We start from the raw sequence: 17,987 nt of genomic DNA, 5'->3' as shown, positions 1-17,987 counted from the left end.
TCTTTAATTAATCTCATGGTAATGGAAACAATCAATACATTAAAACCTGACAACTAGTGAAACTACAAATGATAAAATGTATTACCTTAAAAATATGTGGGAGTATCTGAGCTTCCTGATATAATTTGCAGTAGCAGTATTTGACTCAGGAAAATTCAAATTGGAAAAATAATAGGTATAAATAAAATAAAACTTCTTGAAATATTTAATCTCATGTGCATGTCCAAATAAAACTTGATTGATAAGTTGTACATTCATTGTTAAGTTTATACATAAAAGATTTGTTGCAAATGAAATAAAATTAAGAATGGGAAATGATGTGGATTACTTAACTGCAATTTATAGAAAATTGCCAAGGAAATAATTCATTTAATGGAGTATACTCCGTAAGATTTTATATGACAAAATTAATTAATGTTGAGATTATGTTTATTAAGTTAAGTCATTATTATGGGACTGAAATTCCTTGGGGTAAAATGGAAAGTCCAAAGCATCCGCCAGGTCAAAGTGATGGTGTTAAAATAGCCAGTGTAAGAGACACACGTTTTGTGTAATTTTAGTGTAGATACATTTCTCATTTCTTCACATGGACAAAATCTATATGAAAATTTTTGTATGCTTTGCAAAATTATACATATATATATCAAAAAGAGCTTTTATATATGTTTGCCAACAGATTTCAGAGAACAAACTGAATTGCAGTTGAAACATTGCAAACATATGGCAAATGCTTTTTAGTCCATTATAAAATTTGACATTTTTCAAATATTTTACCAACTTTTAAAAATTTGCAAATCAGGGCACCTGGGTGGCTTAGTCAGTTAAGCTTCCGACTTTCGCTTAGGTCATGATCTCACAGTTCGTGGGTTCAGGCCCCGCGTCGGGCTCTGTGCTGACTGCCAGCTCAGAGCCTGGAGCCTGTTTCAGTCTGTGACTCCCTCTCTCTCTGACCCTCCCCTGTTCACGCTGTCTCTCTCTCTCTCCTAGAGATAAATAAAACATTAAAAAAAAATAAAAATAAATAAATAAATAAAAATTTGCAAATTAATAAACATAAAAACCACACATTCTCTTGAGAATTAATTATGTGATAGGCATAATTAATAATATGAAAATGTTTAAGATCAAATCTTTTGCTTATTAAATTATAAATCTATATTTGCATGTTTATTACAAAGTGTTTTTAAAAGCTCTACAGAAAGATAATTATAGATTATGTTCTCTGATATCTCTTGATGAATGTATTGCTGTGCTACATTTGGATTTTGTTATTTTTTTTCCAAACTAGGGACTACTTTGTACAAGTTAAGTTTAAATTCCCTTGTTCACTTTCTGAGGTGCCACACTTCTTTGTAAGATGTCCAATAAACACAAAACTGAGCAAAGCTAATGTGGGGAGGAATGAAATCAAAGTTCTATTTCTTATTAACACTGTTTTAAACACTTTTGTTAAACAACTAATGAATACTTTCTATGCTATCAATTATATATTCATTTAAACAAGGGTTTATATATTTTGATAAATAAGAGAGACAAATAGAGAAAGGGAGGGAGTAAGAGAGAGAAGGAAAAAAGGAAGAAATCAGTAGCCGAATAGCTGGATATGAGAGAGGAAAAAAGGCAGGTCAATTCCACATCTTATTCTTATTAAGATTTTCATTTTTAGCACCTAGGACAGTTCCTAAAATATTGACTGTTTTTCATGACATGTTTTTGGAAAGCAGTACATACAGACTTGCATAATTAGACAATATCCCCCTTTTTCTCATTGAATATTCCTCCTCTTGAGTGTGTAGCTAGTTTTGGGATTTGTATCATGCTCAGTGTTCTCTGAGCTTCCAGAGTCTATGACTTGCTAGCTGTTATTAATTTTGAAAAATCCCCAACCATCATGACTTCATCTATTTCTTTTATTCATTTTCCTCTCTGTTTCTCCTTCTGGTATTTCTGGTAGACATCTGCTGCACCATTTATAATTGCCCACGGTTCTTGGATTTTCTGGGTGTTTGTGGGTTTTTTAGTTTTTCATTCTTTTGTTTCTCTTAGGGTTTTAGTTTGAAAAGCTTTTATTGATATTTCTTGTAGTTCACTTATTCTTTCCTCAGCTATGTTCAGTCTACAGGTGAACCCATCAAAGGAATTCTCATTTGTATAACAGTGTTTTGTTTTGTTTTTATTTCTAGCGTTTTCTTTTGATCATCTCTTACAATTTCATTTTTCCTGCTTACATTAATCATGTATTTTTTATTATTATAGACATAATTTTTTCCATTAGAGCCCTTATCACATTAATCATAGCAATTTTAAATTTCCAGTCTGATAATCCCAAAATATTTGCCATATTTGAGTGTGGTTCCCATTCTTGCTTTGTCTCTGCAGAATGCTTATTTACATGCTTTGTATTTTTGTTGTGTTGAATCATTGATGAAGTTTATCAGTTACAAGGAATTGAAGTAACTAGATTTTAGGGTGAGGCTTATCTAGCAAGGAGTTAAGCATGTTTACTGTTTACCACCTTTGTTTCCTGTAGCTCTGGTGTCAGAAGATAACATTTTCTCCATTGTCTTTGTTTCCTCTCCCTGGCTGACTTTGGTTTTCCCTAGAGACTCTTTTTCTTTTTCTTTTTTTTAATGTTTATTCATTCTTGAAAGACAGTGCATGAGTGGGGGAGGGGCAGAGACTGAGTGAGTCTGAATCTGAAGCAGACTCCAGGCTCTGAGCTGTCAGCACAAAGCCTGACACGAGGCTCGACCTGGAACCATGAGATGGTGACCTGAGCTGAAGATGGATGCCCAACCACTGAGCCATCCAGGAGCTACTTTTTGAGATTCTCCATTGAGTAGAGGCTGAGTCTGCACGTCTTTCAGGTAGAATCCCTGCTGTGATTCAGGGCCTGACAATAGGAAAATCCTTGCTTGCTAATTCTGTCATCTTTGTAATTCATGAATTTATTTCTGTTGACTTCTTTTTCTCCTGGTCATGATTCTCATTTTTATGCTTTTTAGGTTATCTGGTAATTTTAGCTTGAATTATAGACATAATGAATGTTATGTTGTTATATGCCCTATTGTGGTATATATCTAAAATAGTGGATTTTATTGACAGGATTTAAGTTACTATAAATCTGTTTGATCTTTCTGTGGCTTATTATTAAGCCTCCTTAGACTAGATATAGAATAGACTGTAGTCTAAGGTTAGTTCACTAGTAAGATGCATGACCCTACTGAATGCTCCAAATGTTTACTAAATTTCTCTTCTATAGCTTGGAGAAAATCTCCTGTCTTACAGCTTGGTTTGAGCTCTGAAAGTTGTTGTATGCCCAGTGCTATGTGACACACTTGTGCACTTTCTTTTCATAATCCCATCCTCTCTGATACTCTGCTGTATAATCCAGTCACTTTGGCCTCATGTGTCTCCTCAACTCAATGAAACAGTAATGCCCTTTATAGGTTCTCCTTCCTTATCCTGTCCTCTGGAAAGTGCTAGTAGATAGAAAACCAAGATAGCAAAAGCTTGTTTCATGTATTTCCCATTCTTCAGGGATCCTAGTTTTGTGCTGTCAATTGTCCTAGTTCTGGAATCAGGTTTTTCACCATGTAATTGTCCAGTTTTTCATTTGTTTCCAGTAGGAGGTTAAATAGAGTCCCAGGGATGTGAACATAGCTAGAAGCCAGATATTATTTTTAATGCTTATTGTGAAGATGAATGCAGTGAAGTTTAGAGAAGTTAAGTGACTAGATCAACATAAATTGTAGCTCTGGACTTGAAATCTAAATTTCACTGATTCTGACTTCAAAACTCACACTCATGGCCATTTGATATTTACATCAAATTATCTTTTAACATATGAATTTATTCAGGTATGTTGAAGCAGTTAGTCCCAATTTTATAAATGTTTTCCTCACAAAAGGCTTGAAAATTTTCAGTAAAATATTTAAAAGATTTTATATGGGGAATGAAATTATAGATTTCCCATTTAGAGGCTCTGTAATTACTAACATGTCAGCAGCAAGTAAGCTTTATCTTTATATATTAAAAATAAAACTCAAAAGAGAACCTTTTTAAAATCCAGGCAGTTTTTAATAAGAGGCAGTAAATGTTTCCAAAAATCAATCAGAGCCACTGAGGACCATACCCCTCATGGGTTTGTATGAGATGATGGCAGTATCTACCATTTTTAAAAATCTGGGATAGACAATTAGAGCTGGAACAGAAAATATGGTTTCAATGACAGAGACCCACGTGGGAGGCTGCTGCCATTAGGCAGGCAGGGTGACAAAGAGTGAGAGTGAGGTCTAGGGAAAGCTGACTCGAGTGTTTACGCATAGACTCTAACTGTCCTAAACCACCATAGGCCAGCATGAATATAGAATAAATAAGACAGAACTTCAGATACCTTCTTGAACTTTAATTGCTATGATTTAGGGGATTTGTAACTCACTGACCAGGTTGGGGTTTCAGAGCTGATGTGACCACAGCTTTCACCTCTCAGCTTTGTCTCGTTTGTTCAACATGGCAGATTCCTAACTACCGAAGCTGCAAATTAAAAGTATTGTGAAATATCCTGAGAAACTGTGTTTATATGTGCTATGCACATGTAGTATGATTGACAGACACCTTTTAGTGTCTCCTTTTAGGAAAATATAGGCCTTTGCTCTTAGTGAAGGAATTAAACTGATATCCCTCATAGCTCTTCTAATTCTCTTAGAAACAACCAAACATATTCTCCTTCTCCTCCTCCTCCTCCTCCTCCTCCTCCTCCTCCTCCTCCTCCTCCTTCTTCTTCTTCTTCTTCTTCTTCTTCTTCTTCTTCTTCTTCTTCTTCTTCTTCTTCTACCTTAATAACACATTGTTATTAATGCTCAGAAATGTAAATAAAATGAGTAGCAGGACTATAGTCCTGTGTGAAAACGTGGATCTTATTTATTTTTTTCTAATTTATGAAGGAAAAGATACCCAGCTTGGCTATTAATGTTAAGCAATAAATGTGAAGTTTCAACAAGATGTCTTTAGGTATTACAGAACTTTCAGATGACAGAGAAGCTAACTAATGTTTACTTTTTTCTCTTACACATAAGGACATCATTGTAAATTATACCACAAAAAGGTCACTGTGGTGCCTCAGGATGAAAATAGTATTTTCAAATCAAACTAGGTACGTTCACATTTATTACACCTTTAACGATTGCTTTAAAAGAAATCAAAGAAGTATCTTAAAATTTTCCTAATCACCTGTCTTGTAAGTAATTTGGCTTTTTCCCCCTCGTTGAATTGAGTACCTGGAGAGCAGAATATTATTCCATTTATGGTTTGTCTCATTTGCCTCACACTGAACCCTAATCTTTAGGTGCTTGTAAATTGCTTTGCATGTTACCATGATACTATGTTGTTTGACATTAATTGATACATTCTGGTAAATTCTATGGTAAACTTCATAGAATGCCCCCCCCCATTGGCTGTGCATGCAAATCTGAGAACTGACAAATATTCAAGCCAATCTTTCAGAAACTGAAAGGCATTAATCCTCAACAAGGACAAATACACATGCACTCACCCTAGGACTGAATGACTTATTAGTGGATTCACTAACATTTCAAGACAACATTGCTTACTGGAAAAAGTATAGACTTTGAAATCAAAGAGATCAGCGTTTAAATTCTAAATTCCCCTGTAATACCTGGGCTACTCTGATGAACTTTCTTATCTGTAAAACAAAGACAAAATTAGATAGATAGATAGATAGATAGATAGATAGATAGATAGATAGATTATAGAGTTGTTGTAAAGACTGGAAATACTATTAAACTTATCTACGAGAGTTCCTCGCCTATAATAGGTAATCAATAAATAGTAACAATTTTATTAATTATGGTAATAGCGGTGTTTTAACTGAGGAGGTAAAAAGGAAAACACGAGAGAGAAAGGATCTCTGCATTTTATATATATATATATATATACACATATATACATATTTATGTAAAAAAAATATATATATATAAATATACATACATTGTGTGGCACCTGGGTGGCTCAGTCGGTTAAGCGTCCGACTTTCGCTTAGGTCATGATCTCGCGGTTCGTGGGTTCGAGCCCCGCGTCGGGCTCTGTGCTGACTGCCAGCTCAGAGCCTGGAGCCTATTTCAGAGTCTGTGTCTCCCTCTCTCTCTGACCCTCCCCTGCTCACGCTGTCTCTCTCTCTCTTAGAAATAAATAAAAATATTTTTAAAAAATACATACATTATATATACATATATACATACAGATTATAACATTATATATTCACATTATATATGTATAAACACATCATATATATGTATGCAAGTATATATATATATATATATAGTTTGTCTGTTTTGCTTTGTTTTAATTAAGTAACCTCTACAGCCACCATGGGGCTTGAACTCATGACCTGAAGTTTAAGAATTGCATACTCTACCAACTGACCTGCCAGGCACCCCATGCATTATATTTTTGTGCTAATGCAGTCCTCAAGGACTTGTTCAGAATAACGCATTTACCATTTCAAACTTCTGTGTTCAATAAGGTGTATAAAGGTTATTGTCATTCCCTCAGTCACTCATTTGGCAAGTTGAACAGAAGTATTTATTAACTCAGCAAATATGCTTTGAATACCTCATTCAATCATTAATTCCTTTATTTTTTCATTTATTTAGTCAGCCAGTCAGAAGGAATTCTCCAAGCTGCAGACACCAGGATGGGCCCTGGGGAAATAAAGAAAATTACATAAAAGCCCTGGGGAGTTTGCAGGCTACTGAAAATAGGATGGATGTAACAACACATGATGACACATTTTCCTTGGGATCTGCTCTTTCCTTACAAATTTTCAGTGAAGAAACTTTCAAGGATACTCACTCTGGGAGATTTACTGATTATCTTTTCCTTAGGCTGCCCTTTGTTAAATTGAGATTAGAGGGGGGTCACTCTCAATTCTTTTGGTAGAGCAAATTTTAGGCTATTGTTTATGGGGTCCTTTGTATCCCTGAAAAAAGAAGAGATTCTTGCTTCTTATTTTCTTCTTTCACCAATAATTTCTTTTAATTTACAGACTTTTTAATAACAATGAAATCCCATATAACCCCATACATTTCCCCTATTACTAACATTTTGCATTAATATGGTACATTTTTTCAATTAATGAACCAACGCTTTTATTATCTAGAACCCATATTTCAAATTTGCTTGCTTTTTGTCTAATGTCCTTTTTTCCCTTAATTCCAAGAGTCCATGTAGGGTACCATTTTACATTGAGACTTTTCTGTCTCCCTAGGCTCCTCTTGGTTGTAACAGTGTCTCAGCCTTGCTTTGTTTTTGATGACTTTGACAGTTCTGAGGAATGATGGTCATTGTCATTGTAGGATTACTTTCTGTTAGAATTTGTCTAATATTTTCCTCATATTTAGACTGAGGTTATGGGTTTCGGGAGAAGAACACAAAGTCAAAGTGCCATTTCACCACATTGTAACACGATTGCTGTTCTATCAAGATGATTTATGACTGCTGGTGTTGGCCTTCATCACTTGGCTGATGCAGTTTTTGTCAAGATACTCAAGTGTAAAATTACTAATTTTTCTCTCTTTCCATATTGATTCTTTGGAAGGAGGTTAGTATGCATCATCCATATTTAATGAATAGGTAGTTATGCCTTACCTCCTTTAAGGTATTGAATCCTTGTCATTTATTTGGCTTTCCTCTGAATGGGAGATTTGTCACATTTCCCTTCCCATTTATTCATTTATTTCTATCAGTATTGATTAGTGGATATTTATTTTATACTTTTGGTTATAATCCTATGCTACTTTATTTGTGCTATTCATATTGTTCATATATATATTAGTTTGTAACATGCTTTCTAAAAACGTTAAAACCATAAACTATGAATGTATCTGCAGGTCCTTAAACAAGCTTTTTTACCCTCAGTTATGATCACAGGGGGACATTTGAATGTGTGTTTTCAGCCAGCCTCCCTCTAGTGGACACTTACCTTCTTTTTATTTTGTTTCCACTTTTTGTTGCCACAAATAATGATGTAATGAATACCCCTGTGGCTGTATTTTATCCATGCCCATGAGAACTCCTCAGGATATTTTCATAAATTTAGAATTATTGGATAAAAGCAACCTAAAGAGCTAAGTATTCTGAAATGTATTGCCCAGTTCTCCTGAAAAGCACTTGTAAAGGGGCCATTTTCACAGACCATGGATTTCGCCTACAAGTTGGGCCTCTTTTGATCTTACATGCATACTCTGAATCTAGTGTCAAATGTTCCTTTCATTTTTCCCCCCAAAACCATAAATTAGAGTTTAAAAGTGCTGTTTCTAAAATTAAATTAATTGAAAGCCTCCATAGGTGCTTCTGGAAGCAACTCGTCTTCTTCCCGTCTCCGTCTATCACCACCTTTCCCAGGAGACCTACATTTCTTACTTCTTAAATATTTGGCAATTCCATGAGAGCTATTTCACATCCACAGTGGTACTGAACTGAAGGAAAAGAAGTTACTTGCTTCCTTTTTTCCAGCTGACCTTGAAACCCGTCCTCTAGAAGCTTTATTGGAATCTGGAGGCATCTCAGTAGGCTAAAAAACAAAACAAAACAATTCTATCATTTTCTCTTATGAACCTTGGACAAAAGGAACTCTGTCTACTGGTTGTAAAACATTAATGCATTAGATGAAGAATATTTTTCTAAGCACAGCCTAATGCATCCTAATAAGATAACCCATTTTATATCTGGTTAGTTAATGCAGGAGAAGCAAAGCATGATGGTTTAGAACTCAGTCTCTATGAAAAGGCACACTTTGGTTCAAATACTTTTTTATTTTAAGTTTACAGTGTGATACTGGATATGTTATCCAGACTTTCTAGCCACAGTCTCGTTATCTACAAAATGTCAGTAACAGTAATCCTGTGTCAAATAGTATGGTTATAATGTTTTCGCTGAGGCAGTTAACACAGCACCAGGCATATAATATGTGTCCAATACATATTACATATATTAATGATAGGATGATGATATATCAGCATACCATATGTATGTAATGTTTCCTTTACGTCTTTATATGAAAGCATATGGTTATGAGCAAAGCTAAAATCAAGCCCTTAAAATTTGACGGAACACAAGCTTCCAGAGCCTCACAGACTCTAACTGAACTGTCATTTTCTTTACTCTAGACAGCATAATATTCACACAGTCAGAGAAGTATTTATTTAGGGTTAATATTACGTATTGATAAAACATTATGGACAAGTTGTTAATTAACTGCTAAATGCAGTATCATTTTCACCTTGGAATACTGGTCTCCCAGGTTATGTTTCATGTGCAAATTAGTACTTATTTTGCTTTAGTTAAAAAGAATCGAAAATGGTAATAACATTCTTAGGGAATCTTTAAATAATAGAGGCTTCTTGTCCTTATGTGATGATGATCATGGTGATAAGGAAATTTAGTAAACCTTATGTGTGGTTCAAACTTTGAATTTCATAGTGGATTCTCCTATTTCCTTATCTGATCTTCTCAAGAAGCCTTTTATGTACCCATTGTTATCTCTGGTTATACAAGAGGCTCAGAGAAATTGGGCAATTTGCATTTAATCACATAAAACTGCCTCTGTACTTTTACCCTACACAAAGTGCCACGCTGCTACCATTGCTAATAGGACTAAACCATTTGTAGCTTTTCAGTTGGCTGCCGCAACTGTAGTGTCAAATACCAGACTAATACCTGCATACCACAAGATTTTTCCCTCAGAGAAACCTAGTGTGGATACTGACCTGTAGAACAGGATCATGGCTGCATTTAGATCACTCACAAAAAAAAAAAAAAAAAAAAGGTTTCCTTTTTCCATAACAGTGAGATTGCTTTTCTACAGAACTCATGAACGTATCCACATTGTATCCCCATAGGACCATCTTATATTCCAAGCTCTTTGTATGAATATTTCAAGTTGGGGAAATGAAAGCAGCTAGCTGAACAGTCTGAAAATTTAACAAAGGCACTCGTTGCTGGTTTTGTTATTTTGCTTCACTGTGTTCGATTAAAAATGGCCACTGACAAGATTTTCTGAAATGAGATTCAAGTTAAGAATAATCCCAAATATAAGCATCTTAGGAAACTGGTTCTCTGTACCAGTTTCCAGTTAAAAACTTAGGATAGCCTGGATTTAAGCTGTGGATAATGAGGTTTAAGAAATCCAAGGGGGAAAAATAAGCTTTCTCAAATAGCACCAGTAATGAAAATTCTATTTATGAGCTAATAGTATAAAATTGAAGCACAGTTTCTACTAGTGTGTGAAGAGCTTTAATTTAACTTCCAATTCAGGTTGGAACGAGGCCAGATGGTTAACAAACGTATACTCTGTCTTCGGATAAAATTAATAGGATGCTTACTCGGTAAAAGCATAATGATGAGAGAGAATGGAGTAAAAGTCCTTATTTATGGCAATGCTTACTTAAGAAGCACAAAACCATAGATGCAGAGGAACAAAGAAAGAGGAAACTTTGCTGTTATTAATTGGTAGTATTTCACTACTGTGAGGACCCACATTTCAGGCAAACTTGATTGAGCAAATAGTAACAAAATCAGAAAAGGTTTTTGCAATGCTCCTTTTGAAATACAAGGCTCATGAGTGCATCACCTATGGTCTGAGGAAACTTTGGATAAGAGAGTTGCTTCAGATTGGTTTTCTTTACTGAGATTTATATTCAAGCTCGATTTCTACATCGTGTTTGGGAAGACTTGGGGGAAAAAAAGGCAAGGAGGAATTGAAGCTAAAAGCGAAATGTTGTCAGATATGGCTGATATTTGCAGTTAGGATAACGACAGCATCATTTATTTTGACTTCCCTTCAGTAACGGCACAGTTTCAAGAGATTTAACGATAATCTCCATTCTGAAGACCGGTCAAAGATCCCCCTGCGTAATGGTGTTCTTCATGTATTAATATTTATAAAGTATGCAGTTCATCATGCTCTAGGATGAACTGCCAGTGAATGTTGTATCACTAACATCACCAACATGGATAAACTAGGTAGATCGTAGAGAGAATGCTGAAGCCACAGTAGAAGAAATAGTTTACTAGTGTTTATAATTGAATGGGTGTCAACTCAAAGAGTTGGAAGGTGAATCACAATAAATTAGCCTGTACTGGAAGTCTAAGTGGAGGAGAATTGGCAGGTAATAATTTAGCAGAAATTACCTGTCTCAACGTGAATTCCACTCCAGAAAGGTAATTAGAATTGTTAACAGCTGCCAGCTGAGTATTTAACTCAGATGACAAATGGAAACCATCTGCCACAATGCCTGGTACATAGTAAGCACTCAATTAATGAATATTAATATGCATGAAAAATGCTCGGCTATCTTACACAGTATTTTGTTTCTCTTTGGAGAACTCTGTATAATTCCTTTCCTCCCCACCACCATGGTCTTAGATGATTAACTAGGTAGGAAAACAAAGGTATGTCACAGCAAAACATGTAATATCTCACCTGAGAGATCTCTGTCCTCCGAGTGAGAAAATAAGCATGACCACTATGATTAGGGGCAGTGTCATCCCAGCAGCCTATATATAAAGCAGTGAGAAGCAGGAAACTTACTTCTGGAGTCCTATAGGTATATTTGTGTACCTATTTCATTCACAGTGTGGAGATCTAATTTTAATTTACAAATGGTACATAAATCAATTTATGTTGAATGCATAGTCACATAGAGTCTTTAACAGAGAACAGAATTCTCTGGATTGTATCATTTTGTGAGGACAAAATCCTGTGAATGATGTACTATTATTAATTCCCATTCCACAAATGAGGAAATTCATGTTTATAAAGGTGGAATAAAATATTGCTGATAAGTAGGTGATAAGAGCTACATTCTGTCTGTACTGCATAAATAATATTCTATTATGATAGCTTTATTATTACAATTATTATTTACATAGCACAGTATGTCTTAGAAAAACAAAGTTGCATTAAGAAACTAAACTCATTACTAAAATAATTTCATCTTTGTAGATTCCACTTCTTCCCACCCACTGTCCATTTGGGATGCCTTTAGAAAAGGCAGAGGGTGTGAAATCTAAAGCAGTTCCTTTAGTGTCTTCATAAGAAGTTTCAGGACAAAATGGGAACTTTTGATTAAAATGCATATGTATTTTTATGTAATCTGTGTTTTGTGCTTATTCTCTCTGTCTCTATCACATTACCAGTGATAATCAGGAGGATCATGGCATTCATATTTAGCAGTGACATAACAAATCTGAAAAAAATCTCAGCATTTAATTAGTACTGTGAATTCTTATAAAACTGTTTGATTTTTCTCCCATTAGTAATTTTAACACAAAATGTAGTCACAAAATACACTTGCTAAGACTTCTTTTAAAAAAAACTTTAAAAATGTTTGAGTGATTTTTTTTGATAGTTTTGTTGCCCTGAAAATTCTAATGTATGGAGTATAAAATGTAACATCCAGAAGAAATCCACCAAATTGGGTTTTTTCTTTAAGTTTATTTATTTTGAGAGAGAGAGAGAGAGAGAGAACACACATGTAAGCAGGAGAGTAGCAGAGAGAGGGCAAGAGAGAGAATCCCAAGCACACTCTGCACTGTCAGTACAGAGCTGAACACAGGGCTCAGTCTCACAGACCATGAGATCATGACCTAAGCTGAAATCAACAATAGAACACCTAACCAACTGAGCCACCTAGGAGTTCCAGAAATCCACCATTTTGTATAATTCAATCACACAGATAACAACTAAATCCAGGCATTCAGAATCTATTTGTCAAGTCTTTTTGGGGCGCAGAGGGTTGGAAAGCATTAGGAAGATAAACATTTAAGCCAAAAAAAGAAAAAAGAAAAAAAAAAAGGATGTATTGATTTACAGAAATGTTCGAAGAGAGATTTTGGGGGAAGGGCATCAGGCATGACTTGATCTAGGCATGTGAAGAATTCCAAGATTCTTGCCTTTGTGGTAGCTTGGGCTTTCAAATGTACTGACTCCATTTGGTGGGAAATTGTTGCCTACAAGTTCCAAGTTTCTATTCTATCTGAGCAAACCACAGTGAAAAAGATTCTCTTTTCAACAAATCTTTCAAAAGCATTCACAGAATTGAATATTGTTTTTTTCTGAATTGAGTTCTCATAAGTGACCATTCCCAGTGACTATGGTGCACCTGCTTCTAATAGCAAGACCTCAGTCTTGTGCTCTCTCCTCAAGCCAGAGGTTTAGTGTTCCCAATTCAAATCAGATGAAGTAAAGTTAGGAAGCTTTGGTTTGTCAGGGGAAAGTCAAAATACAGTCAGAAACCAACTGACCAGCCAACCAAACATGGGTCCACTGCAGATTGAGAATTTAGAACTCTAATTCTTATAGTATTCTTCACAATTCAATAATCTTATTTTAGAAGCCAGTACACTGAATCTTATAACCTTCTCCATAATTAAGTGGTTTGTGGGAGGCGATTTATCACTCCATCCACAAATGAGGTAAGAAAAAAAAAAAAGGATGTTCTTTTTTTATGTGAGAAACCTGTCTCTGTGTTCAGCCTTGTATCTGTTCTACATTTCTACATTCCTTGCCTTTTGCTATTATTCTGGTGTAATTTAGATCTCTATGTTCCACAGCCATGACTTTCCACAAGGATTCTACAGTTCAATTTTGGTCTTGTGTTCCACTGATGTTTAATACCTCAGGATACCATTTCTATGTGTGCTTAATGACCATATGGACACACCATACTGAGAATTATTTAAGGGTTCCTTAAAATCGATATTATAATTAAAGTAGAACAAGGCTAGAGCATACTGGGAATTCTGATAAATTGGTTTTCCAAGAAGCAGATCTTGAAAGGATGATTTTTTGCAAGTGATTTGTTGGAAGGGTTTTTACTAAGAACTCATGGGAGAATGAAGACGTGAGGCAAGGAAGGAAGAGTAGCCATGCAGAATAAGGTATACGGAAGTTAAATTTGCTTCAGTCCCGTAGGGGAGCTCTGGAGAGGGTGCAGATCATACCTGAGAGATGTCCCACCAGAAGGGGCAGAGGAGAGAGAATATGTGTATCACAGCACCCAGTCAGTTGTTGCTTAAGTGCTGCCAATCTAGCTGTTTTCACCTCTTTGTAAAGCTACAGCAGCTTGAAGGTAGGTGTCAAAAAGAAATGCTGAGGCTAATAGCACTACAGAATCTGAGGTGAGTAAGGAATCAGAAGGCACATGGGTAGAGCACTGACATTGTCTGCTGCATTACTTCTCTTGTAAAGGTGTATCTCTATAGCATATGCCATTTCATCCATTACGGGAAAAAAGCTTATCCAGAGAGACTCCAGTTCTATCACTAAGGTCTTCTGGGGAAAGTAGGAATAGTTAGGATCGGTAGGACTTGTTCTTTTTGCCCCGACTCAATTTGGACACTGAAAATGGAGAGCCACTATTGTAAAACCACAAATGCCAAAGGTATCAGTGGGTGATCTTACAGTAGCTGTGGGGACAGTATTGCCTCATGATTAGGTACATAGCTCTTAAGGCAAAGAAACTTGGAAGTAAATCCTAGCTCTGCAGCTTTTAGTTATGGGAAAGTAAATGAACTTATCTTTGCATGTTTTACACATACGTATTACCTGGCACATAGTTTGTGGTTAATAAGCAGTAGCTATTTATTGTAATATTATTACAATTATTAACTGCCAAACTGACTCAGATTTAGATACTTAGTTATGTTAAAAATTGACTTCTGTCTTCATAATCAAAATAAAGAACTATTACATAACTGAGACATACTCAGTCTTTACTGTTTTTTGTTTGGTTTTTGGTTTTTGGTTTTTTTTGGTCTGAATGCTTTAATTTAAAAGCTTTTTTTAGTTGGATGCTTTTCATGTATTGGTCATAAACCTCAGAGAGACACTGTCCCACACACACACACACAAAGGAATAAGAAAGGATCACGAATTTAGACAAGTATCCGAGCCTTTATATTTTTTCCCTTTGTGAGTAAATTTCCTTAGAAATTTTTATTACATGGGTAGTGCATGCTTCTGTAGGAAAATAATGGAAAATAGAGATTAAGGGAAAGAAGAAAATTAAAGGCATTAATATTCTTACTACTTACAGATGATAACTTTTACTGTCTTCAAACATGTACAACATATATTTTAAAAATTTAGATGATAGGACATATAATATAAAAATTACCAGACTTGGGGAAGGTCTTCCTATGTCAATACATTTTCTTCTAGTACTTTATTTTTATTTGTAGTTTTGTATTCCGTAAAATGAATACATAAGAAAGCCAGTTATCTGTGGTTAATTGTTGGTAGATGCCATTCTACTAAAATGTGAACCTAAATTTGTGGTAAGTAGCAAGGCTTTTTAAAAAGACAAAAACTAAGTTCATCATAACAATCATTTTTATTTTGTGTTTAAAAGAATTCAAATTACATTTTTAACTATATACTAATTCTAAGAAGGGACAAATCATACACTGACTGGAGGATATGTTTTCTGACAAATATATAGGAAAACATGTATGACTTTCTACATCATTTATGTCTTTGATTTGCATAGAAGGGCCATCATTTTTTACCAATCAAAACTTCCTTGGACTTCATCAATTTGGTTTATTTGAAGCCTCTACTGAGTCACCATCATCACCATCACCAATTTTCTTCAATTGTTTACTACTTAAATGCCACAAATCATAGTCAACCAGTTTGTATTTCATTGGATGGTTTCCCCACGTTATTATTATTTTTTTTTGACTTGAAGAAATCCTGTATCTGAAAAAGTTTATTTTTGGCTTTTTAAAATGATTTACTTTCATTATTATTATTAATTTAAAATATATTTAGAATAGAAACATTTAAATCATCTGGAAAACTATAAGGGAAAGAAGGATGACTTGGCAGTAGAAAAGGAAAGGTGTTAGACTAGATATTGATATTACAAGCCTACTGTAACTTTACAAAGAGCCTGTATTTCTTTATATAATATCTTTAAAAAGTAAGTTCTTTCTCACCACAAATTCCTAAATCCATCATTTTTTGTTAGCACTTAGATTCAGACATTATAAATATATTTGGCTTTTTAAAAAGATATTCATAGTAAGTCAGGCAGAGAAGGACAGATACCATATGCTTGCACATATAGGTGGATTAGGAGGAACTTAAAGAAGACCATGGGGGAGGAAAAGGGGAAAAAATAGTTGGGGAGAGGGAGGCAAACCATGAGAGACTCTTGAATGCTGAGAACAAACTGAGGGCTGATGGGGGTGGGTGAGAGGGGAAGGGGTTGATGAGCATGGGATGAGCCCTGGGTGTTATATGGAAACCAACTTGATAATAAACTAAGAAAAAAAATTTTTAAATAAAAAATAAAAGATATTTATATTAGACTAAAGATATTAGATATAAGATATTTAGCTAAACCTATAAATAAAGGAACTCCACAAATTCTAGTGTTACAATGGAAAGTTATCTTTTATCTTATTTATTTTTTATTTTTGGTTTTTATTTTAAATAAGTTAAAAGTGAGTACATTCTTTGGAGAATGATAAAACCCAATTTATATAGATCTCTTATATGGTACTAGTCCCAATTGATAATCTAGCTCATTCATCACATAGGTCTTCAGTATAGAGGAATCTGTATTTTCACCTTAAAACCTATAATATATAGAGGAAGCTTGCCTACTCTTAAATGTCACATGCTCACAAAGAATTTCCTGACCACCATATTTACATTGATAAAATATTGTGCCTATTTCTGCACCCTGTTTCCTTTTCTCAGTTCCTGCAATTTACAAATGCATTATTTTTTATTATTTATTTATTGTATGTTCATCGATTTACGCCCTGATAATAGTACTGTGATTTCCACATAGCAGGCATTTAAGAAGTATTATAAATTGCTGGATGAGTGAATGGTGAATGATTGCATGACCTGAAAAGTAGTCCTAATATAATAGATTGAAATTTTTCCTTGAGAATTATTCTTAAGAACACTCTTATTTTATCCTGCTGTCATAAAGACTAAATCGTGTTCTATTCTAATGAGGTATAACTGTTTAGTCCAGTCCCTGATATTAGTTGGAGGAGGTTGGATGGAAACCCGTTGCCAGGGAAAGTCAAGTACAGCAAATCCCAGGCTATTCTTGAAATCCCGAACTTTCAACAGGAAGATGAAGGCTTCTATGAGTGCATTGCAGGCAACCTTCGAGGAAGAAACCTTGCAAAGGGTCAACTCATTTTCTATGGTAAGCTAATAGAATTTCAAAAAGTATATGAAATATTTGGTAATATCTTTCATAGGAAATAGTGAAAGTCATTAGCATGGTGTGGAAAAGTGTCATGGAGAAATAAAGAAGACACATGTCTAGGTTAGCATACTTAATACAGTGATGGGCAGGTGGGAATGACCATTTTTAAAATATGCTTTTAATTCCATCATGGTCCTTGCATGCTATTGTTTATTATAATTGCTTTGAAAGTATCAGCAGTGTCACATTAAAGCTATAAAAGTTTATAACACAAAGTACCATAGAATTCAATATATTTCCCATAAAACATTCAGCAACAGCCCATGACAATCTTAATTATAATTCTAAGTAGAATTCACAAAAGAAGAGACTGACAGGAGAAATATACTGCTGAATGGTAGTTTTCAGTATTTGTTTCTGTTTCCCAGATTTTGTCTGTTGATATGTAGATAATAGAAAGCTACACAAAAATATATGTTTGTCTCAATTACCAGAATCTCAAATGAAAGCATATATTATATAAAAATTGTCTTCATGTCTTTTTTATTCAGGCCAAAATACACAGTTGCATAAAATTTGCTTCCTTTTTTTTACAGCAAATAAACCATAATGTATACCCCAGAATTATCAAAATGTTTGCTGCTCTTAAGATATTCTTAACTTCTTTGCTAAATTTAATACATCAGTACTGGAGAACTTTTTAAGACTGTATTTATACATGACCAA

General features: G+C 34.7%; 1 protein-coding gene across 4 annotated transcripts in view; it reads left to right on the top strand.

Moving 5' to 3' along the window:
• CNTN6 (contactin 6) overlaps positions 1-17,987 on the top strand; it is a 172,904-nt gene that overhangs the window by 69,612 nt on the left and 85,305 nt on the right. For 2 of the 4 annotated variants that reach the window (XM_039219879.1, XM_039219878.1), the window contains one exon: positions 17,079-17,258. The exons of 1 other annotated variant lie outside the window; for it this stretch is intronic. In XM_039219879.1, the coding sequence (XP_039075810.1) occupies positions 17,079-17,258 (180 nt within the window). Of the gene's footprint in view, positions 1-17,073; positions 17,259-17,987 lie in introns of all 4 variants that reach the window. One more of the 4 variants, XM_039219877.1, reaches the window with a different exon arrangement.

The sequence above is a fragment of the Hyaena hyaena genome, unplaced genomic scaffold, assembly GCF_003009895.1.
Source record: "Hyaena hyaena isolate Hyena2069 unplaced genomic scaffold, ASM300989v1 scaffold_845, whole genome shotgun sequence".
NCBI classification, from domain to species: Eukaryota; Metazoa; Chordata; class Mammalia; order Carnivora; family Hyaenidae; genus Hyaena; species Hyaena hyaena.
This window is presented reverse-complemented; position numbering and strand designations above follow the sequence as displayed.